A 26589-nucleotide genomic window follows, 5' to 3' on the forward strand; every position below is an offset into this window, starting at 1 on the left:
GTTTGACAGACTTTTTGGGGAAGATTGCAAAAAATGGGACCAACAATAATAAGTGTCTAAAACATCAATACAACAAGTGTTAGGCCTAATATTAAACTTGGTATCAGCTTAAAATTTAAGAGTTAACCCTGACCCCAAAACAAATTAAACAAAGCTGGTTAAGTATATAAACCAGGTTGAAATGAATCGCCTACACTGGCTGACTCAACTGTGGAACTCAGCTGATACATCGCTGATGCTAAGTTGAATATTAACATGAGATAGTCCAACAATTGTGATCCAGCCAACAATATAACCCTATCTGAACCCTACATAACCATTTTAAAAGAGCTGCTGCTGTTTCTACCAGACCTCATTCTCAGAAAACAATGATCCCTATCACTAGAATGGCTGCACAATCACACAAAAACAGAAAATACCTTAATATCTTGTGCATCATTTTATACACATTTCCCTACAATACAGCAGGGCATATTTGATGTCTTTGGAAACCTAGGGATCTCTAATAGAATTTAAAATGAAGTTATGTAGGATTTGAAAACACATGCCTGGGCAGTGTGCATTTTTAATGATAAACCCAATGCGATGCGACTTGCAAGGTCAGTCAGGCCAATTACTAATCATTTACCCTTCCCAGCAGAGATTCCAGAGAACTTCCAGAGAAATACACAGCTTGGACAGATAAAATTTACTAGACATCTGAATCACTTTGCATTTTCTGCTGCTCTGATTTTACCATCCTCTACAACCTGACCAAATACAGAAGTAGCGATTGTGCCACCATCAGTCTGCATCTTTCGTGACTCCACCTTGAATTTGCCATCCACATCCAACAACTGCAAGCAGTAATTGAAGCTGCCTTAATCGTACTTCCCATCATCGGTTCTTACTATGCAGTGAGGGAAGTTCCAAGGAATTCTCAAAAGATTCAGCCGTTTCTTTCTGTTCGAAATTGGTGATCGGTAGCATGGAAACACACACCACAAGCACAAGGGTTCTGTGTGCAGGTAACAGCGAGACGAGGCTGGGATTTTTTGCTACAGCCAGAATCAACACTATGATGAGCGCCGCTGACTTGTTCGAATGTGATTGGTGATTGGAAGAGTCAGCTGATATGCTGTTTGATGGTACAGTCGATAATCGATCAACTGAAGGCATGCACGACGGACGTCAGTGTTCGCCTGACCCAACACGACACTACTTAACTTAGAAGTATTCACATTGCTTCAAAATGATCAAAGAAAAGGATGGGCCCATTATTACATCTGCTGTTTATTCTGATCATTTAAATATGCCTCTTTGATCTTGCTAGTTTATTAAAATCAAATAAGTGAAGGTTGCCTTAGTTTTCATACGTTGTTGTTTACAGACTAGATTAGACTATTTGGTCAGTGATGATTTGTGTAGGATAAAAGTGAAGACATCATGAGAAGACATATTTTATGTTGGTAACTCAAAAGTGATTTAGTGAGTTACTTTCAATAGAGACAAACTTAGAAAACTATAACTAGGTACTATTTTGAGCAAGTAAAGTGAGTAACCATTTTGTTAAGATGTATCTGGCTTGTCGCTCAGGGTCATTAGGAAAAAAGCAGAGAACAAAGAAGGCACAGGGAGAAGGATTTACAATAAGGAAGGATTTTAAAAGGCTTTGCTGCCATCAGTAAAAAGGTTTAACCCTCAAAAGAGAGTGCCAGTTACAATACATCAGACTTATATGTGATGAGTTATATATGTAAAGGCAAGATAATATTTCAACTGTATGTTTCCTGTATGCTGCTTAATGTACACAGCTCACAAACCCCGGTGCATTTGTGGTTGTAGGATTAACTTGTGCTGTAACCAACATCTTGAAATACCACAGATTACATTTCACTCCTTTATTGTTTGTCTAATCGTGGTGGGTATGGCTGCTCATAATAACTATCCAGGTCCTTTATTTAAAAATGGTACTTCTTATATTTGGTAGACAGGCTCTGTTTGAGGGAGTTTTGGGATTCCTCTCAGTGTGAGGAATCTGCTGAAGCAATATTCCTCTGGTGTAGTGAATCCTAACAATCACAGCATAGCAGTCGGCATAGCAAACGTGATCCAGCATGATTATAGCAGCAAGAGGATGTTAGGGTGGTAGAGGGATTATTGCAGCACAGTGTGGTATGAAATCAGTGCGAAACTGAGAGCTTATAAAGACCGCTTTGAACACTTGTGTGAATGCGATTGGATATCTAGTCAGCTAGGCCAGTCAGCTGATTGACAATGAGCTGCTGATGCTGTCAGCTGAACGCCTGAGACAGTTGACAGCCGATCAGCTGTGATGCTATGGAAATTTTTATTAGCTGTAACCCACTGAAGACAATCCACAAATGTGTACCATGAGCCACAAATAATCCATCTGACTCTTCACAAACATGTCTTATTTTAATTTGGTGTTGTGTAAAGTCATATTTGCAAATAACTACTCTCTAACTACTCTCCAATGTCATATTGTGTTTTTATTGTTGCAATATTTTTGTAGGATTAATGCACATATTTAAACATAATGCACAACTTTTTTTTTTTTTTTTTTTTTTGTTACAACTAGGATTAATGCACATACTGTATATATTGTGCCAGTGTTATTGTAGGATTAACCCCTTGTCATTCTGCACATATTTTTACATAATGCACATACATGTTTACAAATTTCTAATGCACATATTTTATGTTTCTTATTTATCTTTCTACTTCTTATAATTTCACATATGCTTATATATATTCATCTTGAGATTTGGAGCAGCTGCAATGGACCCAATTTCCCCAATAAAGTATATCTGATTCTGATTTCTTTGCATAATTTTGTCCAATTTGAAGCTGATCTGTCAAAAAGGGCCCACAAAACGTGAGGTGCAGTTAGAAACTACGCCAGTCCGAGCTGATTGTGCTCTGCTGCCTTTTACTGTTACCCACTGTTTGTAGTGTTAGCTATGGTAGTTGGGTAATGTTATAAACATGGTACAAACCTTCTGTGAATGGCAGAAATACAGTGACAAGTGTTAAACTACTGTTAGCTCACTTGCATGATTCAGTAAACAAAGTGTAAACCCATTGGGGGAAGGTCAGGACAGAAGGAAAGGTTGCTGGCAGAGCTGTGATGTGTACAGGTAGATTTCATGATATTTAGAGGTACTGTTGATAGCCAGCTATTACTAACATCATGGCAGCTAATATAGTTGACAAATCCTGTCTCTGATTAGCAGCTACTTGAACCTGACTGATTTTGTTCTGCTGTCCTAATGTCGAACCTGACTGAAAAGCAAGCCAATCTCCTAGTAGTGACATTGCATGGGTGATTTTTTTTTTTTTAATTAGTAACAAATTTCTCCTCAAGGCAGGTGTAAGAAAACTAAGACTTGATTTATAGCAAGAGGTGATTTTCTGGGTTGGTTTATAGAATTTTATTTCAGTTGTTAATCAGACCATGCCATTTTGCGATCAAGCAAGCGGTGTCTTCAGCAGCAAGCTAGTCAAAGTATGATGGAGGTGAGAAACGTAACAAATGACAAAACACAAAGGGGCTCAGGGTGCTAGGAGACTTCAGATGTTTGTTTCCAACAGGTGCTCTTTTGCGTCAGAAATGTTGCAAAGGCACTCCGTTAATCAAAAAGCCTTTAATTTTCACATGGCAAACAGGTTAAAAAGACATGGGCCTACGTGTGGCGGCCATTTAACAAATGACATTGTCAGAGCAAAAGCCAACTGAGAACAATAAGCAGTAGTAGGTGCTTGTACAGTGCAGTGTTAATGGTTGGTGGCCTGATAGGTCTTAACATTGCAGAAAACAGTAGTCAGTTCACAATCCTCTCAACTTTTCTTGTCAGGTTTTCAAAGTATTGTACACATCGCAAAGCATGAAATGGTACAGGACTAATTAAATCTGCATAAACTGCACATTGGTGTAATCGTGTAATCTCTACAGGACTGTAGCTTCCAGTGCTTTAATTGCTTTGAATTCATGATTTTTTTGCCTTCTTTATTTTTCTCTCCAGTAGATCATCGATGCCTGCCCTGACTCACTTGTGCACTGCCATGCCACAAAGGACACCAGGCACACCGCTCCCATAACCATCAGCTATATCTGCAACATTATCGTGCTTTCCTTGTAACATTTTAACATGTTTCTGCTGATTAACTGTGGTTGTTGTTTAACAGATATGATACACAGTGGTGACACACTGCCATGTTATGCTGTCCTAATGTTTTGGCCCTGCACGCTGTCAAGGGTTATGACCTATTCTTGAATGAATGTTTTACTTTTTTTGAATTTGTGTTAATCTCTTGATGTGCCTCTGAACACACTTGATAAAAAGTGTTGCTGGATAAGGGTACATTACAGTAGTAATCTTTTATGATGGAGTTGATTGTTTGTAATGTGGTTATTCTGTTTTGAACCAGTACACTCCTGGGGTTAATGAACCAAACCAGGAAGTACACTTGGATGGACCAGAAAATGCCATTACATGGGTAAGAGTCCAAACACTTTAATGACTTTTATTATCAAACTTTTATTAAAAATTTTGGGTGTAATGTTTTGATTTGATTTGAATAACACCGAAACAAATTACAAAAAGTACACAGACCACAAAAATCAAACCACTTTGTCGCATGGCAGACTGATCGCTTAGAGCAATCCACATTGACTGAATTTCAAACAGGAGAAGCAATCAAAAACAACACTCAAAATTTGAGCGCATACAAGTGAATGGAGCCGGTAGAAACCATACACTCTAAAAACTGTTGGGTTGTTTCAGTAACCCAAATGCTGGGTTCAGGCAGCTGGATCATGGTTGGGTGACTTTGACTCAACTTTGGGTTAAAAATGGTGACCCAACGCAATGGGTTGGAGATGCTTGCAGCCAGCCAGCCTTTTTTGACACGACACGACTTGAACAAGCAGCACGCAGCAGCTTTGCTCCGGGTCCGGGATGTAACTGAAAATGGTAAGATAGTGAAACTACAACTAATTTATTTTACTGTCAAAGTGAGCTAAAAAAAAAAAAAAGAAAAGAAAAAAGTTAGCTGGCTGTATTATAAACCTTAGTTCACACTGGACAAACTAAGAAGTTACCGTTAGCTAGCTAGCACGACCCATAAATAACTGTAGCTCATTAATAGCTTGCGTTAGCTTATGGTAATTACATTAGCGGACGGTCACGCTAGCTGGCGCTAACAGTTAATATGCCAGTGAGTTATGTGTTATAATTATGATTAGAGTTATAATTAGCCATACACCGTTCATGTTAGCTAAATAGCTAATGCTAGCGCGAGCTATATACGGCTCATTGGCGAGCTAATATTTAACTAGCTCGCTAGCTTGTTCTTTCCCCCTCGTCACAAGCTAACGAGCCTATGGACCGGCCGACATGCCGTCTTTCAGCCGTAGCGGGCTCAATTTTAAGGCTAGAGAGAGGATACAGGTATCACATGAAACTAGACAACTTTTTTTTTTTTTTTTAGCGTTTAGTGACACTCCAGGCATGGTGAGCTTACATTTCACATAGTAAGTGTAACTCTGTTAATTGTTTGTGTTTTATGCTTTCTTTTTCCTGTACTTAGATTTCTCAGGATTTTGCGATATTACATCCAGAGGCCTCTGGGAGATTAACCGAAAACTGGAACCCTGTGTTCTCAGCAAAGGTCATTCGGATGGCCAGAAAGGAGAAAATGGCTGACCTTCTCGCCAACATAGATTCGCTCTCAGCAGGTATTCACATTTTAAAAACTGTATTTTGATTCTTCATATTCCTAGAGCTGGTTGTAACTTTTCAACAGTAAGACCACTGCATGTCACAATCATTTTTTTATAAGCTGGAGTGTTGTACAGCTATCTGGTGCCAACTTTATTGCTGTTTGAATTAACTTCTATGGGTCCACTGGCAAAAAATGTACAAAAGCTTCCCTGCCTTATGAGTGAAGTTAGTTATAGATATGTTTATTGTTATATTTGACAGACATTTTAATATTTTACAGATAAACAAGGCGACATAGCATTGCAGCTGCTTCCAGTGCTGCTCCCAACTGCACTCTACAAAGTTGGGAGAAGAGTTTTCCACCCCAGCAGCCTGGAGATTCGCAAGGCCTTCATTGACGTCAAGCCTGTAAGTTTAGATTATTTTTAGCTGTGAGCACTGAAGGTTTTCACGCAGCACCTAACTCAAATGAATGGGAGACAAAAAAAAAAAAAAATTTTTAATATGCAGCGCCCAAGCTTAAAAAAAAAAAAAAAAAAACTACCAAACAAACAAACAAACAAACAAACATTTTGTCTGTCTGTGCTGTGGATGCACAGCACCCTAGGCTAGACTACTAGGTTTGATGGTTAAAGTGTTTATTATGTGAGCTAAACAGGCTCCGAAGATTTCAGTTACCTCTGGCTCAATGGTTCAAGTTTTCATGATTTTAAAGTGGAAATAATAATTAGTCCATGAACGTTACTGAAAACTTTTTTTTTTTTTTTTTAATTTGCAATATGCAATTGTTTGCCAAAAGAAAGTTTGGTATGAGGATCGTTAATGTGAAATGAATTGTTTTAAAATATTAATAAAATAATGCCTGGGACATTATGTACTTGTTTCATAATTTTATAAATTAATTTTACCAGTTCATTTCTTAATGCAGAGGTCAATAGAAAAAAGTCATTTTAACCCAAATAATACCGATAACCCAGAATTTGGGTTGTATTTTTCAACCCACTTTTTGGTAAGTTTAACCTATCAGTATAGTCATTTCTACCCATTTTTTGGGTAGAAAACATAACCCAACATGCTGGGTCAGACCAATAACCCAACTGTGCTGTGTTATAACAACCCAGCACTGGGTTACCAAAATAACCCAAATTGAGTTGATTTTAACCCAGCAGTTTTTAGAGTGTAGATGTATAAAGAGAACAGGATAGTCTCAGAAGTGGGGCCATATTCACTCCTATGAAAGTTGTTCAGTGGAGCATGAAGCCTAAAATTACCCAGATCCTCCGGATCTATGGGGCCCACGGAGCAAGTGCACTACCTTTTCCTTTAACCTGTGTAGGATCCATGTCTCATATGGCATGAGGAGACAGGCAACAGACTGCAACAGCTTGCCCTGTGGTCCCAACTGACCAGGTCAAATTTGACAGCACACTGCTGGAGCAATTCTCGTCAATTTGAGGTCCATAAAAGTTGCCCTTTTCATCACCTGGCAGGTGTTGGTCACAGCCTGAAACTGACTGAGTAAATATTCCCCCACACTATCTAAAAGACCAGAGCCAGCCAGGCCAGACTCTTCAAGGACTCACACAATGAGGACAAAAGCCATGCAACCTCACTGAACCAACCCTGGAGCACCCTTTTTTGAAAAATAAGAACAATAGCTCTTCTCCCTAAAATTCGACTGTGTGCTCTTCACCAGACTGAACAACACAACATTAATACTAAAATGCTCAGAAAATCATAATAAAGTCAGGCTTGCTTGGAGGAGTCAGTAGATACACAGAATAAACCCATATAGGAGATGTGGCCTTGGACAATGTTATGATTTAATCTGCCATGTTTGACATTGTTGTATTACTTAGGTTGAGGTTTAATCTCAAAGAATATCTGAAATTCATCTGATATGCCAAATGCTGGAAGTTTTGTGAGAATCTCACTCTTACTGAATAATATTTCACCCTGTATCAATAAAGATCCACTAAGGTGGTATTTATTGGCCAGGGAGTCCCCAGATAACTGGCAGACACCTGATTGGTCAAACACTGCCGCCCAAGAAGAGACTCAAGGGGTTAAAATCGTGTACGTGAGAGTTAGCAGAGTGAGTTTTCCACCAGAGTGTGTCACCCCCGAGCTCAAGCTCTGACGTAACTCCGCCGACTGCGACTCCCTCTCAGGGCTCCGCTGCAACCATCCCGGCCTTCTGCCATCACTTCAGCACAACTCCAAAACTCCAGCAAGAACTGCCTAGGCCATCATGACTAAGGTAATATTCCCAGTTTAAACTGCACTCTTGCCTGATCAACAAGAGACATAGTTTTGATTGGTTATTATAACTTTTTCGAGGTAAACCTGCCCTACTGGACTAATAAGTAGCCTTATGGTGATTAACAATATCCTTCAATAATTTATTAAAGCCTAGCCAAGCAAGTATCCTACACCTGCTTAGTCAGACTCGCTCACATGAATGGCAGTTTGCCTGACTGTAGCTTGCTCGCTCACAGTAGCCTAGCCGAATAGCCATGGCATTGATGTACACTATATTACCAAAAGTATTCGCTCACCCATTCAAATGATCAGAATCAGGTGTCCTAATCACTTGGCCTGGCCACAGGTGTATAAAATCAAGCACTCAGGCATGCAGACTGTGAAACAAGACATTTGTGAAAGAATGGGCCGCTCTCAGGAGCTCAGTGAATTCCAGCGTGGAACTGTCATAGGATGCCACCTGTGCAACAAATCCAGTCGTGAAATTTCCTCGCTCCTAAATATTCCACAGTCAACTGTCAGCTCTATTATAACAAAATGGAAGCGTTTGGGAACAACAGCAACTCAGCCACGAAGTGGTAGGCCACGTAAAGTGACGGAGAGGGGTCAGCGGATGCTGAAGCGCATAGTGCAAAGAGGTCGCCGACTTTCTGCACAGTCAATTGCTACAGAGCTACAAACTTCATGTGACCTTCAGATTAGCCGAAGTACAGTACGCAGAGAGCTTCATGGAATGGGTTTCCATGGCCGAGCAGCTGCAGCCAAGCCACACATCACCAAGTGCAATGCAAAGCGTCGGATGCAATGGTGTAAAGCACGCCGCCACTGGCCTCTAGAGCAGTGGAGACGCGTTCTCTGGAGTGATGAATCACGCTTTTCCATCTGGCAATCTGATGGACGAGTCTGGGTTTGGAGGTTGCCAGGAGAACGGTACATTTCAGACTGCATTGTGCCGACTGTGAAATTTGGTGGAGGAGGAATTATGGTGTGGGGTTGTTTTTCAGGAGCTGGGCTTGGCCCCTTAGTTCCAGTGAAAGGAACTTTGAATGCTTCAGGATACCAAAACATTTTGGACAATTCCATGCTCCCAACCTTGTGGGAACAGTTTGGAGCGGGCCCCTTCCTCTTCCAACATGACTGTGCACCAGTGCACAAAGCAAGGTCCATAAAGACATGGATGACAGAGTCTGGTGTGGATGAACTTGACTGGCCTGCACAGAGTCCTGACCTGAACCCGATAGAACACCTTTGGGATGAATTAGAGCGGAGACTGAGAGCCAGGCCTTCTCGACCAACATCAGTGTGTGACCTCACCAATGCGCTTTTGGAAGAATGGTCAAAAATTCCTATAAACACTCTCCTCAACCTTGTGGACAGTCTTCCCAGAAGAGTTGAAGCTGTAATAGCTGCAAAAGGTGGACCGACATCATATTGAACTCTATGGGTTAGGAATGGGATGGCACTTCAGTTCATGGTATGAGTAAAGGCAGGTGAACGAATACTTTTGGTAATATAGTGTATGTAAAACCATTGATGTATTAATGTGACACATAAACCAACTCGCCACGTGTAACAACTCAATCCAATGACATATCATGATCAGGATCACATATTGAGCCAGGTCAAAACATGTTGTGCCCATGGATTTATATGAGCTTTTGCCATGTGTCTTTGCCCGGTGTGTTAATATATCTTACAACTAATACTGTTACTGCATTAAATTCCATTTATGTTGTGCTGCCAGTGACTAGCTGATAGCCGTTTGTTTGGGAACGGAGATATTAATGCATCCACAATACAGGCTTTACAGCACACAGCCCATGGATGTATTATGAGATAATAAAGTTGATGAATTACAGCCAATACACCCATGATTACAGTCCATGGATGTATCACAGTTGCATACAGCCAGCAGGAAGCCAGCAGAACAGGAATCTCATGAATGAACACAGGGTAGTGCAGTCTCGTGGCTATGATGCGATCATTTTTATTGTTATTGTCTTTTAAGTGTTTTTTATTTGTCATTGTCATTATTATTTTTATATTTTAATTAATTAATTAATTAATTTTTTAGACACTTACTCCCTCTCACACTTTCATTCATCTCATTATGTAGCATAAAATCAAGTGCAACCATAATACCTTTGTGGACGAGGATGTCAAAATGGACCAGCACCAAACTGGGGGCTGATAAGTACACTTGAGGACAACAATACTCATGTGCTGATCACTTGTTTGACTATGTATATGTAGTTATCAAGTCTTTTTGTGTGTGAGTGTCACAGGGGTTCATGGTCCATCAGGTCCAGGAAATGAGGCTAAAAACCCCATTAGGGCTACCTAATTGTCATGTTTTTCCTATGCAAAAGCTGCAAAAGCTATAGCACACTTCCCTACATCGTCGACAAAATTATGTCCAAAGTGTGCAACTGTTGAAGCGATGTGTTTCTGAGGTGGCTGCTTTGCTCCTGCTCCTCCTCTTGCTTTCAAAGAGATTGGAAATCAAGAAAATACAGACCATGACCAAGGCCTCTTTGTGGTGATGAAGTAAGAGCAGAAAGTGAGTGATAAATATGGAAGACAAAGGGCAGCTATTCAGGACAGCACACCACTGCACCCTTTGATATGCCTTGGCCTGGCTGTACGAGCTATCATGGTATCAGGCAACATTTGTTAAGGGAGCTTACACAAACTGTTAGTAGCTCTTTCCTTTAATTGTGAGTCTCAGCGGTGCACCGGCCAAACAGTGTCTTAACAGTCTCTTTTTTTTTCATTCACAAGGACTGCACTGTTAGTTTGTCAGACTATCCCTCCTAAAGCAAAGACACACTGATCGTGAGCTTCATGTGAGACGCTGCAGGCTTTCACTGTGCCAAAAAGACAAAAGCATAGATTCCAAGTTGAAAAGACCAAGTTTCCTTGTTCACAAAAGGCATTTTTGTGGGTGAGTTGTTCTAATGGTGGTTGTGCAACAGGACAGTGGCAGGCTATACATTTTCTGATGAAGCTCTGAAGTCTATAATAGAGGGATAGATAGATACTTACTGTGCATACATACAGAAAAATATCTTTAAATAACTCTCCAAATAAATACATTTATTAAAAAAGTTGCAGTGTTTATATAGTTCCCAATTATTTGTATTTATAAACTTTTTGAACTGCTACATGTAATTCTTGAGTCCATTTTATGTTTCCAGTTAGTGAAAATTGGACTTGAGCTACCTGTAATGGCAAGTTGAGGTTAAATGTGTTGTAATATGGTTTTCTTGGTGTGGGATTGGAAATGGGTGTTATCACTGCTGATCAAGTGTGGGATTTAATGTGCAGTTAAATGTCCTACCATTATTGAAGAGGAGATTATGTCTCAGTTGGACCACCCTGGTAAAATAAAGGAGAAATAAATAAATAAGTAAATAGAAACTTGGACATTTAGTGATGTTAATGTAAGAGCTTATGGTTAGTTTGTTCCATTAACATTGACTAAAATAGCACCTGTATCCAAAAGAGTAACCTGAATTATAAAGCACATAACACCTGTGTCTGGAAGAATCTTCTGTAGTTTAAATTTTAAAGAGGATGAAATTTTGAATAAGAATAGCCCCTCCTATGATTTGGGAAGCAAGGGGAGAATCATGTTGCCAGGCCATCCTATTTTTAATTTCACAAGTATTTTGGCCAATAGAAGAGGTTCTTTCAAGCAGAAGCATTCTAGCCTCATCGAAACCTTATTTCTTTAGGTGTAATTATCTTTGCTAGACCCCTGGCATTACAAGAGGTTAGAGTCCCCTGATCATTATCAAGTTTTAAAATAATAGATCCACAGCAGTTGTTAGAAGTTATGTGGAACACAGTGTACAACAGCAAGAAAAATAAGCAAAAGGACATAACCACAAAGACAAGAAAGCCACATCCATTTCCCTTTGTCTGCCTAAATAAGTTTGCTATTTTACAGTTTCCCTCATCTCTGAATATAGATCTCACTAAGCTACAGTATGAAAAGTCACGACTGTGTTTGAAGGAGCAATTAAAAGACAGCCACACAGTCACACAGAAAAAAAAAATACCCTCAAAATAATGGTCCAAAGCATCATACATTTAATTGTGTTCCAGCAAAATTATTGAAGTTTTCAGTTGTAGTGGACACTTCTCTAGGTGTCAGAAAAGCAAGATGCAGATGACTCTTTCTCACGGAAAACGATTTCACAGCGTCGGATCCATCACATCACCATGAGATCGTGCCACACGATTAAGGCGGGCACGCTGATATTAACACACAGTTGGAACTGAGGGCAAACTCGGGAAATATGAGAATACATACCCTCCTCATGACATAACTCTGAGATTTATCCCACGAGTGACTTCAGCTTTTGTTGAACTAATTTTTTTTTCTTCATATATATAACTTAGAACATGCTTTTCTACCATTGGGAAGGTTTTGAAGAACTTTCATGCGCTCCTGTCCTCTTTAACATGTCATCACTTATCGCTCACGTGCTGCTCACATGAGGAGATTCAACCCCAGGTACATTCAACATCATTGTCTCACTTTTGGTCCAGCTTTTCTCCTGTATAATTTACAGAAGGTATCTGTTCAAATCCCAGACGTCTGTGACATGTGAGCTTCTTATGATTCCCTATATCGAATTTCCATTTTCCAACAACAAGCTGAGACAAGCATCCCCCCTCAGCTGCTCCCAGGCCGACACTACCTTTTCTCAATGACAGCCACTCTCATGACAAGTCTCCCATTTATGCCATGACCTACGAGTGAATGGATTTCACATTCTCTTCACAAGAAAATGGGTTCCCATTTGGCATGTGTGACACTCCAGCTGATGTTAAAGACACTATTAGTGTTTTCACATCCTCGGAGTATGTCCAATCCCTGAGCATGCATGGCAACAGTATCACGAGGGAGGATAATGTGCTTTCAGGTCAGATGAGGATTTCAAGTGGGAACAGACATTTCACAGGATCTAAAGACTAACATAACAAATGATTCAAATCAAGATAAACTTTTGCCCTCTCAGAAATGCGCAAGTGACATTTTCATGGGAATAAATATCTTTTTTGCTACTCTCTATGCACTGATGTAGTGCCATAGTTGTCCAGCCAGTAGATGAAAATGTTTGCATTTACTTTTCGAAACCATCTGTGTCTGGTAGCTCTTGCTCAGGAGAAAGCCACTGGCATGCAGGAGGCGACTGTTTTTTTACATTTCCTGTTTTGTCTGTAATAAACTGAGGAGGATCTGCGTAGTTAGTGCCACTGCTATGACTGATCATGCACAGAAAAGAATGCCACCCACAGAAGTCAAATGCCCTCCACAGAAAGTCCAAGGTACACATGGCACAGTGCCGCCCACACTGTTTGACTGATGCCAAGTGATCTCCAGGGAGCACGGTGCACAAACACCGTAGCGGCGAGCAGTATGTTTCAAGCTTAGCGCTCTTCCTCAAGCAGCAACTGTTACACTGCATTAAAGTGGCTTTTTGGGGGCCTTTTGAAAGCCCACCCCCCACCACCATCATCACCATTGCTCTGTAGTGAACCACAACATGAAAATACAGCTCTCTTTTCACCATGCACCCTACAGCTCCTTATAACCCCTCACACCGGCAGCAGTGTGTACGTTCTACCTCCTGAGCTGAAGAGCAGTGCAGTTGCAAGCCTGGCCAACTGGCTTAGTTTGAGTCATTCTAATGTTAGCTACAACATGGAAGAAAGATCTCCAGCCTAAATTGCCGGCATCAGTACTGTGAAATTTCCACAGTGTAACTGTTCTGTTTTCATTTTGCGTATTATGGGCTTGAATGAAACATGTGATTTGCGTCATTTGATGAGATGCACGGATTAGAAAGTAAGGGACAGTCAAAGCAATTCGTTTAACATGACACATACTTATATTGAAGCAGAGTGTAGTGTTCTGTTGTAAACTGAGGTGCTTTAGAGTTGCTGGAAAGAGGCAGCACCATCCTGTAGCATCAGCATTGTGAGAACTGTAGGTTTGCTGCACACTCAATCACATCCTGCGACTACATGATGCCCACATTTGACTAAGAGGATAGGTTGAGTATTTCTCAACCGAGGCCATAATTAAATGTTGACACCCATCATTTATAAGCGCACATAGCACAACTCCACCACTACCTTAAATGATGAGAAATTTTATCACTCTGCTGCATCTTCTTGCCAACCTTCAACACAGTCCAACAGGGCACTCCTCGTCAGCCTCAAAACCCAGTACACTGTACTTTTTGAAAATGAGAAACTCAGAGAAAGTTAAAAACGTCTAGAAATTGGTCAGTCCAAAGATGATTGCAAATGGCACTTTCTAACAAGTTTAAGGCACTATTAAGCATATGTTTATTCTTTATATGTTTCTTGTTTCTTATTAAACTGGGACATCTACATGACTGTGAGTCAACAGCCTTCACAAAGTATTTGTATTGTAATATCCATTGTAAACTTCTTGTCCCTGACAAATATTCCCATATTATAACAATAATAATAATAATAATAATAATAATAATAAAAACTAAAGCTAATACTGAAACTAATAAAAACTACACTAAAACTAAACATTTTCAAACAATAAAACTAAACTGAAATGAGCAAATCTATCCTGGAAACTAACTGACACCTAAATGAATTGAAAACAAAAATTAAAAACAAAATAAAGATAAAAACCACTGAAAAATACAAAAGTATAATAACTCTGCTTGGTATACATCCACACCGCTGCTAACTCACCTTATGCTGTATTCACTTCAAACTCCAACCGCAGAAATTCCACCTTATAAACTTCCGACCTGCAACAGCGGCATTCAAAGTAACAACTCACAATAAAATGAATTCTCAGAAGAACTTCTTCCCTTACAGGGAACAACAAAGAATAGAGCTCCCATTTTTCCTGACAGAGATTCTGAGGTCACAGTTCAAGTAAACTAGTTCAAGTTAGCTGCAGGACAGTATGGAGGTATACAAAGTTATGTGTTATTGAAAATGCTAAATAAAACTGGTTAGAAAGCGTTGTTTGCATTTTTTTTTAATTAATTAATTAATTAATTAATTAATTTATTATTATTTTTTTTTTTTTTTTTTTTTGGAGGTACAATTTCAAAACATATTTGACTGCTGTGAGTTTCCCGTTTTCAAAAAGAGCATTTCTAACGGTTTCTGTGCTCCAACAATGACCGCTCTGTTGGACTGTGCTGAAGCTGCTGCAGAGTGGGGCATTTTTCATCACTGAAGCTAATGGTGAACACTTCAATACAGTCTGGGATCAGAATTACACAATGTATTGTTGAATTGTATCACAAATTATTCAACATAATCCACATTCCAGCCTCAGTGAATCTGCCTTTAATCACTCACACACCACCATGGTTCACACACACACACACACACACACACACACACACACAAATGTTGTTGATTCCAATGAGATAACAAAGTTGAAGTTGATGACACCTTGATTGCCGAGTACGTACTTATGTATTTTCCACAGTCACCTTGGTAACATGGATAATCAGGGAGACCTGATCCTTGATCTACTTATGATGACTTACTATATAATAAATGATTTTGCACAAGTAGGAGGCTACTGCCAAAATTTCTGTCAACATTTCATACCAAGATATCTCAGGAAACAAAATAGCATGGCAACACTTCTGTTTTTAGAAAAAAAAAAAAAGTAAACAAAATTTCTATATAACACTTTAGCACTTGAGCGATACAACGTAAATGCAGAAAAAAGACAATACTTGACTGCATTAACTGTGAATTTTTATTAACTACTTAGACGTAACAGTATTATTGTGCATTTACAACACTTTTCCACAGTCAGTGCACTACAGTATGGCCACTGAAAAGCACTGTTGGCATTTGCTTTTTGGAATCAGAATCAGAATCAGAAATACTTTATTGATCTCTGAGGGGAAATTGGGTCAGTTGTAGCTGCTAATTGGGACATCTTGCACTTCAACATTTCTATTTGGGATGTTCATATTTTCATGCTAAAGCCACTGCAGGGTTTTGAGAGAGAGGCGCTGACCCATACAGAAAGAGTAGTCTGTCTGTTTCTTTGTGTACATGCAGCTTTTTCCCTCTTTCCTGCCTAAAACTCAGTATTCCTTTTCCTTTTTATGCTTAGTTATGACATGTTGTGGTCTATGTTGTTGCTATATAATATATTGGTAATCTTACTGTAGTGATTGTTCTGTCTGTTACATCTTTGGCCATGGATCCCACTGGAAAAAAAGGAATTAATTTCCAATGAGATTTTCCTGATAATATGATGCTCAGTGTCCTATAGATGGACTATACAGGAACTTTGCTGAAACAATCAAAATCAATGAAAAATCAAATAAGAGGGGGGATCCACAAAAACCACCTAATAATGTAGAGGAGAAGAAGAGAGGTGACCGTCATGTGTATGACAAATGACAGATTTGCCGATACTGTAATCCATGTGACAAACGTGCTCATCTCCACTCAGGGTTCATCGGCACACAACGGCAGGCACATGACTGCAAGTCAGGGTGGCTAAAGCCTACATTCACTCAGCAGCAGAGCACAGACTTCTGAGAGCTGCAGGGGGAGATTATAAAATAACTCGGGCATTGTAGTTTAACAGTGATACTCTGTTGCCCCGGTGACAGGACGTGGATGTTCACATTGTTGCCTAACCTCCTCGGTCTCCGCAAGTACCGCTATCTGTGTGTTTGTGTGGAGTCCACTTCAGGTTTCTCAGGAGCCACGGCGAAGAAACCAGTATGCATCTCTCCACGGAGCAGAAAATAATAGAGCTGGGACTCAGGGAGCAAGGGACAGTCAACCCTGCATTTGGGGTAAGAGCTGTGTCATCTTAACTCCTCCGACTTCTTCAGCCACTTTAAGTTTTGGTGGCTACAGGCAGTAAGGTACCTTCTGCTTTCTCAGGTGCCCTTAACCTGAACAATTGGTGAGGATGTAAATGATTACACTGCTGTTTGAGTAAGATAAAATGTGGCCAGTATATTTAGTGTAAAATGATTCTCTTTTTTTTTTCAACAGTCCCAGAAAAACAATAGTGTTACTGCCCTTTAAATAGCAGTAAAAGCTTAATGTAAGCCACTGTGGAATGTGATTTGACCAGAATTTGCATGTGCTCCATAACAGGCTGAATACAGTGGAATTAGCGGCATGCTTTCACCTGGAAAATAAGTGTAGTTATGACAGATCCAGTGCTCAAAGCTAAATGTAGAAAGTGATTTTGGTTAAGAATTAACCCAGAAACAATCAATGAACAATTGATCTTGAGTCGGGACATGGCGCGGGTGGGTTCGTGATAAAGGTCTGGCTGCCTGGGGAGTGCAAGTGTGCACAGCTGAGTCCAGGGCTTATGTTTTCCTTCTTCACCCCCCCTGTGCCGGCATTTACTGAAGGATTTAGAAAAATGTGAATACAAAACAAACAGCAAAAGCCAAACTGCAGCTGTGTGAACAAGTCAGAGACAATTTGTCAATATCTGCAAAAGCAAAAGGGGGTAAACATAATTTTGTGTATGATATTACATGTGGGATAACTTACATATCACTCTTATATCATTGTAGATGAAGGTTTTGCCATCAAGATATTTTTTCATCATTTACACTTTGATTTAGACATTGACTGTGACGAGATAATTCACTGAAAAACAAACAATTATGAAAAAAAAAGCTGTTCACAATGTCTTTTCTCCAGTTTGATGCAACACATGTCCATCTTGGCACATCATTTAATTAGGCAATGTATCTTAAAATGTAATTGTTTAATGAGGGAAAAGAACTGCCAGAGGATGAAATAATTCCCATTGTTTGCAACACACTCTCACTTGTTCCACACATTTTGTTGTAACAAGAAACAGTGTGTTGAAAAACAGCAGATTATTTAACTCAGAGTCACTTGATCATGCAGGAGACAGTTTGAGTTGCAAGCAAACATATCTCATTCTATCAAAAGAAAAATGCTGCTGCATAATACAGCTGAGTGCAATATTAAGTGATTTATTAAGTATGAACTTTTGCAGAGGGGGAAAGCATGTTAGAAATCCTGGCATTTTTAATGTAACTTCTTTGGATTGATTGTCTTTTCTGGATGGATTTGGGTTTGCGTGCCTGTAAACAGAAAAACCTGCCTCTGTCACTAACTCTGTCACTCCATTTAGAGCTCACCAAAGCAAAGCAATTGATCGGGAAAACAATTTTTTGAGGTATTTTCCTCGTAGTTGAGACAAGAGAGCTTTTGTGTCATGGTCCAGCTTTGATTCCAGGGTAGTTAGGTAGCGTGAGTCCATTAAGGGTATCAGGTATCTGCAGGATAGGGGTCTCTGAACAACAACAACAAAAAAACCCCTCTCTCTCATCAGTTCTTAGTTGCTTTTTCTTTTCCAGGCACTTTTCTCTTACATTCTCATTCTGTGGTCACATGAGCGCTGTCAGGGCACTGCAGCTCCGGCCCGCAACCTCCTTAATGCTCTACTGCCTGTTGGATAGGAGCATCAGCTGAATGGAGAAAATGTAAATTGTAAGGAAAGGCGAAAAAAGAGACTATTTTAACATTACATTATTGATAGTGTTATTTTTACATCACCATGATGCAATCATTATGACTATGATCTTTTTTATTGCAGCTGCTGACTATAATCACAGTCAAATTAAAAAAAAAAAAAAATTGAGTTTTTGAGTTTATGATTTTTTTTTTTTTTTTTTTTTTTGAGGATGCTGGCTATTAGAGTCCCTATAAGCATTGATAGATATATTCTTGATAGTGTAAGTGTAGGTGCATCTCAGTAAGACTGAAAATTTCTGGAATGGCCACCAAAGTTTGATCGTGGTTCACAAATTTCTGACCAGTACGTAGGGCTTTTTCATTTGATGTGGAAAAATGCAGATTTATGATGTGAACCACAGAACAGCCTCTTTCCCCCGTCTAATCCTCTGATACTTATGAGCAAGCTTTTATTTTTAAAATGTATTATTTAACCCTCTGAAAACAATTCCCTTTATTTCTTTCAAAATTATTATTGTATTTTTTTAAATTACTTTTAAGCCCATGAGGATACAATTTTAGTGTAGACAGGGGTGTGTATAGTACAGAATAATTGTACTTGAGTAAGTGAACAGTTGCTCATCCAAAAATGTGTTTGAGTTTAAATAAAGGTTACTGTCTAAGAAAACTACTCAAGGAAAAAAAAGTACTCAGTAAAAAAAAGTTACTCTGAGTAGTGAGTATTTGTTATAGTTTTAGTTTGTCTTGTCTGATTCCACACCATGAGATAAAATAAAGAACTGTGATTCAAAAAGAAGCAGTTTAACAGAACATGAATGGGGCTGGTTGCAATAAAATGTTCAGTGGCAAATTGCTCTTTTTTAAAAAAAGAAAAAAAAAAAAAAAAAAAACAATGTAACTTGTAATAATGCAGGTTTGCATAAACGTTGTGTTTGAGTGCTGATGCACAGCAGGGCAGCTTTTTGTCCCAAGGCTCATGTTTGGACGTGAACTGTAGTTGCACTTCATGGATATTTTAGTGTATTGATATGAAACAAACAAGATTTTGCCATGGTTTGGTATGTGTTTTTATTTTTTCTTTGGAGAGGTTGGGTGGGTTTGGTTCATTTGTTATCAAATATTGCTTTGAAAGGAGCAGTAATTTATTAAAGTCGTCATTAGGTGTCACTATCACACTGGGCAACAGCGCAGCAGGGCAGGCAGAGGCTTCCGCTTTAAGAGCATTTGAGCATGGTTTTCTAAGGGTACCATCTTGAAGTGTGTGTGTGTGTGTGTGTGTGTGGAACTGGGGCAGATGAGCAGATGAGCTGTGTGTGGCAGTGGTGTAATAGAAGCGCAGTTAATGGGTAACAGCAAAAAGTGTAATAGTGTGTTTGTTCACTGCAGTAAACAGAGCAGCCAGAGCAGCAGTCTGCTTTATGCATGAAGAAAATCATAACATAACATTTAAAAAATAATAATAAATAAATAAAATTTGAAAAAGTTTTATGAGCTAGTGAGTTTGGAGTCGCATCTGTCAGAGGCCTTGGCTGTTACGCTTTGACACATGTAGGGTTTGGTCATTTCGCTCCGGGTGCAACGTGGGGACACTGCCGTGAAGTGTCAGAAACGAAGCCGAAGGGCCAGCTGTTCCCCAGCACCGCTCACTGCACGTCACTGTGCAGCTGCAGAGCAAGGCAAGACCAGCACCTCACCATGTGAAAATTATCAGCTTTCTCTTTAATAAACCATCACAAATGGAGGAAGAAGTGTAATGCAACTGGTCAAATTTAACATGGAAAGGAGTAGATTACTGTTAAGAGTCATAAGTGCAGCCCACAGAAAATAATTTCAAGAATACTCGTTCCTCAAAAATTTTACATATTTAATCATTTGTGTTACTTATTAGTAACAAGTCTACAGTTTTGTCTAAAAAAAAAATTACAAAAACAAAGTGAAAAACTGAAAAAAATCTTAACATTAACCTTAAAATAAAATTGAAAAAGAATTTAAAAAAGAAAACTATGTTTTACAAGGCAATTTTTTTCATATATTATTTTAATTTTTTTTTAGGTTTTTAATAATATTTTATAAAATATTCTTAGACAAAAAAAAATGTGTCTTCATAGGCAAAATGTCAATTTTTAATTTTTTTTTTTTTCCCAAATATTACATAAATAAAAGGAATTTTGTTCAGAGGGTTAAAACTAACATTTCAAAATAGTAACTGATATCAGGGGGCTCACAGGGTTACATGAAGATGAACTTCTTGGCATTAACTGGTACCCCACGAGGGACATCATAACTACAAGGCCAACAGTATGAAAATAAGTGAAACATGTAAAATGTTTCAGTGTTTTTTTTGTGCACAGTGGCTGTGTGTGCTACATGCTTCGTAATCGCCTGCGGAGGCTTTGCAGTTGCAAGCTTTCTCAGCCAAGGGCCAGGATGCCACTTTGATGCTTCAAGGCAGACAAGGCATTTAGAAAATTGACAGATGTTGAAGCTGAACTTGATCACCTGAGTGGGAGGAGACTGGCACTAACAATGCACTTTCTGCCTCAAGGAGAAAAGTCACATTTTGTGCTTCATGCCTGTAAGCCATAGTCCCAGGTTGGGGGTTTGGTTAACAGCCAGGCTGGAAAATGAACATCAGCCGCCAGCCAAATGTTGGTTTAAGTTTGCTGTTAGTTTGTCTTATCTACCAGACACGTCGACAGGCGATCAACCGCAGCTCAGGAGCTCTAAACATCTACTTTAACAGGTTAAACAGGCAGATATTTGGGATTAATCAGCTTTTGTGGACTTGGATATGTTTCCTCCCCTGTATTTATTGTAGTACAAGCGGATAACCACTAGATGATAGCAGCTGGCCAAATTATTCCTGCCTGCTGAAACTGTTGCACCAAGTGAATCAAATGTCAACGGCTTGGTATTTGCACAATACCCCACTGCACATGTGCTCTCACTCACACTGCCACGTGACCTTATGTTAGAGACAGACAAAAACAGTCTTTTAAAAAAATTTACTATCTAATGTGATGCCACACTGGCCTTTTTAGACACAGGTCACACATAAAAGTGTAATTCGAAAAGCTGCAGGATGTGGTTCTCGCCCTGATCTTGATCTTTATGTGAGATGTTGCTAATTATTTCAGAGTTCAGAGTCTGGACATAATCTTGTGGACTGGCACTTTAATCACCATCTCTTAGCACACAGAAAGAGAGCAGTGTTGACCAATAAAAAAGACTGACATTGGAGCTCATCTGTTACTTGTCAAAGATCACCCACATCCTCTCCTCAGTGCATGCATGAGTGGAGGAGATGATGCTAAGGAGATGTGAGCAGGGATGTAGACTTTTGTCTTTAATCCTCATCCCCACCAGGAAATGTTAAATAAATAAATAAATACATACATACATATATATATACATACATACATACATACATACATACATACATACATACATACATACGTACGTACATACATACATACATACATACATACATAAACTCAGCAGGGTAAGGGCTGCAGCCCATAATACAAACATTGCTGGCTTGAATAATCTCATGAACTTGTTGCATTGCATCTACAGAATAGCCATGCAAACAAAAGAAAACGTAATAACTAGGTGATGTATTTATGTGGTGCAATCTACAGACACAGTTATCCTGGAAAATAACTCATACTTCAATGACCTTTTTTTTTTTTTTTTTTTTTTTTTTAACAGACCATTTGGTAAGTGATCTGTCCCATGTGGGCTGTGTTAAGAGGTACCTGACCTCTTTGCATTTGAGCACAGCCCCTTGTCTCATATATCAAGTGTTAACCAAAGCACACAGTCCCATTTCTTGAGTCAAAGTCAAAGTATAGATTTTCCTCGTCAAATATTGCTCCTCTACAAGTGGAAATTGCTCAGTCAAATTTTTACTTGAGTTAAAGTCCTGGGGCACTTGCTTTTAAAAACACTTAAGTATTCAAAAATATGCTTTCTTTTAAATACCAATGTATTGTGTTGCACAATATCTCCCCTCTGAGGATCACAGTGTGTGGCCAAAAAAAAAAAAAAGAGCAATCGACTTAACAGCTCTGCTTAAAAGTAATGGGTAACGACAACCTTCATAGAAATGTAGTGAAGTCAAAAGTGCAATATTTATCTTTTAAATGTTGTGAGGTAAAAGTCAAGTCAAGTTTCCCAAAAAAAAAAAAAAAAAAAAAAGAAATACTCGAGTAAAGTACTCAAAGTTGTATATCAGTTGGCTCTGTGGAATATTCAGCCTTGTCCACCATAACTAGAAAGATACTTGAAGTTGCCCATACAACTGGCATCATCAGCAAAAACCCAAAGGATTGCTGTATATATCTTTGTGCTGTGTATCATCAAAGGAAATCCATATGGGCATTTTTAAGTGTTTGAACAATACATCTCTGTTGAAATTTTGTGGAATACTCTGCATTATACCATTCCTTCATACCACATGTGATTTCCCATTGCCCTTGTGCTGTGGGTCAGTATTTACTTTGAAAGATATCTGGTTATTCTTGTTCAGGGTCACAGGGTGCTGGAGCCCATCTCAGCATGCGCTGGACGGGAGGCAGGGAAACATTCAGCTAGTGCAGACACACAGACACTGACAGTCAGACTTACAGGCATTTCAAATCCACCTGCCTTTGGAATGTGGGAGGAACCCAGACATACATGCAAATTAGACACTAACAAGGATCTAAGCCTTAAAGCATTTACATAAACAATCATGCTATAACAGAGGGCTTGACATTTTCAACAATTTTAATGATTAAGGAGTGCATTTGACCTTGCCAAAATAAGTTATGCAAAACCAGCAGAAAAAGCACATCTTTCCAAGAACAACATCAGTTCTAGGGGCTTGAGAAATATAAGTAAGACCTCAGGTTTTGTTGTTCTCTTGGTGTTTGAAGTTGTGAATTGTGGTGACTAAGTAAAGGTTAATGATTCTACATCTGCTTAAAAATGTGAGGAAAAGACAGAGACGGTTGCCACTTTGATGTAAAATGCCCTACATTGCCACTTTATGGATTTATAGTGCTGTTGGGCCAGTGGGAATACAACCCCTAAAATGTAAACATGAGTACGAGACAAACTCAGTGTATACATTCTTTTCTTCATTTCTGTGCTATGAAAGCAAAACATACATAAATACAATACATTACTATTCTATAAGTAAGACACATATAATCAAATACTTTGAATGACAATATTTTTTTATAGCTTAGTTCTCCTTTAAACTTGCATTCAGCAAAGGAAGACTTGAATGATCATGCATGCTTTCTTTCAGCAATGTCCAATGTCGCAATCAGTCTTCTGCTGACAGACCCTGACGGCCCTTTACTATGCCCTCCCTCCTACCCACCCAGGTCATCACTGGGGCTGTAACTGCCAACCTTAAATCATTTTAAGCACAAAGCTTAACTTCCTCTTCTGTTGCCAGCAATTAAAATAGTTTTCTGCCCAAGTGTCTCCGCAACTCTCCGCAATGAAGGTTTTATGGGGACTCCTACAGGTCGTGAAAAGATCGATCACCTTTTGGAACACACACACTCACTGTCACTCTGAGTTTACCTTTGCTTGTTAAACATATTCATTTAACTATTTATATACCACTCTCTTTCATGTGGAGTTTCTACGTCATCGTATCTGAACTAGACTAAACCATAATATCTAGATTACAGTCGGAGATGGGAGGATTTGCTTCCATGAATCTCCTGTTTCAAAGACAATAAAACATAACCTTTAGGGAACATTTGATTCTGCGAGCATTTCTGGTATGTTTGCTATCATGATTTACTGAGTGTCTATTGTTGCAGCTTTGCTCAGCAGTTCAAAGGTGTGTTTTGGGTGGTAAGAAATGGGAGTAGGTGTCCTGATGTGGCCTGTGTGGAACCCAACCATGAAAAAAATTTTAATGTTTTTCCTTTGTTTGATGTTGCTTGGATTGATGACACTGGGTTGATGAGCTGATGGCTCTTGCTGTGTTTTTTCCAAGAGCTCCGACAGTGATGAACAACCGGAGAGAGTTGACATTGGGGAGCCCCACACAGAGGCCTTGGAGGAGGATGTGGACAAAGGTCTGGACTTGGTATACTCTCTGAATGACAGACCACCGTGGTACCTCTGCATCCTGCTGGGCTTCCAGGTAGATTAATCCCGCAAGCATCTAAATTTATAAAGCTGTCACCTAAGCCAGCCACAGACACCTTCTTTTTGGCATTAAACCTGTCATCAGCTAATGCAGTTGTAAAATCAAAACTTACAAAAGTAGTTACTTGCAAAATGATTCAACATCTGTGAAGTACCAATATTTCCTTGTTTTATTTATTTAGTTGTTACTGTGTTACTACTCATTTGTATATATACTATTCTGTTTTAGGGCGTATTTATGCATTTACAGTCCTGCTTGCCGTCCGCTGAGAAAATAAATTACATCAAGGCCTTGTGCATAACGAGGAAGATCGGAAGGTCATGGGGTTGAATTCTGGGCTCAGCAATAATGACTCTGGAATCTTACAGTGTAATTAGTGACGAGGGAATCCTGCAAACAGGATTGCCATTGTTGTCAGGCAGCTGAAGTCCAAGACGCGCAGGCTTTGTAATGTCCTAATCACTGCTCTACCACATTCTACATGACCCCCAGCTTCCTCTTCTTTGCCTTACATTTCCCTCATCATCAGTATGACATCACTATCCCTGACGTTGGATGGGTGAGCAAATGGCTGGAAGGTTGCCTGTTTGAAACTGCAAACCATCAGGGAAAAAATGAGCAGGGAGGTGGGCGAGAAACACTTGTGTGGGTGATGCTTAACACTAAAGAAGAAAAGAAAAGTAAGTAAGAAGAAAAGTATACTAAAGGCCCTTCCTCTCTTAGAGTTGTTCTTAGATGTTTGGGGATAAATCGTAACAGGGGATGCTCTTGTCTAAACTTTCAGGCAGTGTGCTAACCAAGATCTAAAAGTCCTCACCTTGAGGTTAGGAGACATCTGACCTGGTGGCAAACACACTAATGGAAAAAATGGGAAATGTGGTCTCTTGAAGAACGTGCAGTATTTAACACATCCATGTGTCTATTTTGGGACACTAAGGCGTGTGTGTTACTCTTTAGCACAATATATCATCCCTGTCAGAGGTAAAACTTAAGGTACAGTGACAACTTTTCAGGAACTGAGAGACCAACAGACTTGTTTTTACATTTCTATACATTTTTGGCATGATCTATTGGAGCCTGAGAGGCTTTCCCAAACCTAAAGCTCATGTACATGACATTTTCTCGACACACAGATCAGGATGGAGTCCTTCAAGACCCGTTCAAACATGAAAATCACCGAAACTGGAGATATGTCATGTCAACATTTACTGTGAATATATCTGGGTTCTAAGGAATACAGCTTCATTATCTGTACAAGGAAACTCACTCAGGGTTCAAAGCTGACGTCAGCACATGATAACACGTTCAAATCCATAAATAAATAATCTTCCATACCGGAGGAGCACAAGTGCAGCTTTGCAGGGCCAGATGGCAGGTTGAGGTTTGAGATTCAAGAAAGAAAACTTCTCAGACAGATTCTTGGATTGCTGTGACACCTGTTTGTCTGACTCGTGTGCTTCATCCAATGAACATGCCCGAGACAAAAACCCAGCCGATTCATTTTTATATATTCTTTTTATATTCCATTTTGCTTATACATATTTGTTTGTACATATATTTAATATTGTGATTCATAAGTGTGGATCATATGTGAAATTATTTCTACTCTGCTGAGGCCTAAACCCCTGGCTATGTTTTTTTTCTTTTGCTGCACTTCTTTTGGATCAAGGACTCAGCTGACCGCAGCAGGAATCGGATCCATTAGCACATCCTTGTATAAGTCCTGTACCCTCAGCCGTGCCCCTAGTTCAGTAGAAGACTGTGAATGGACAGTAATTACATTCCATTATGGCTCAGTTGCAAGCATTGCTTCGATTGTAGTGCAATGCCGTGGCGGTGACATTTGGATAAATGCAACAGTGTGCTTAGCATTTAGTTTTCTCATGTTTAAATGATCACATACCGAAA

The 26589-nt window shown here is 39.4% G+C and overlaps 1 protein-coding gene across 1 annotated transcript in view; it reads left to right on the forward strand.

Annotated features, from left to right (window-relative positions):
- Nucleotides 1-5399: 5399 nt before the first annotated feature.
- Nucleotides 5400-26589, forward strand: part of LOC115360444 (solute carrier family 23 member 1) — a 53388-nt gene continuing 32198 nt past the window's right edge. The window contains exons 1-4 of the mRNA XM_030053364.1: nucleotides 5400-5453; nucleotides 5593-5740; nucleotides 6007-6134; nucleotides 24526-24675. Coding sequence (XP_029909224.1) covers nucleotides 5400-5453; nucleotides 5593-5740; nucleotides 6007-6134; nucleotides 24526-24675 — 480 coding nt within the window. The remainder of the gene's footprint in view (nucleotides 5454-5592; nucleotides 5741-6006; nucleotides 6135-24525; nucleotides 24676-26589) is intronic.

The sequence above is a fragment of the Myripristis murdjan genome, chromosome 6 (genome assembly GCF_902150065.1).
Source record: "Myripristis murdjan chromosome 6, fMyrMur1.1, whole genome shotgun sequence".
NCBI classification, from domain to species: domain Eukaryota; kingdom Metazoa; phylum Chordata; class Actinopteri; order Holocentriformes; family Holocentridae; genus Myripristis; species Myripristis murdjan.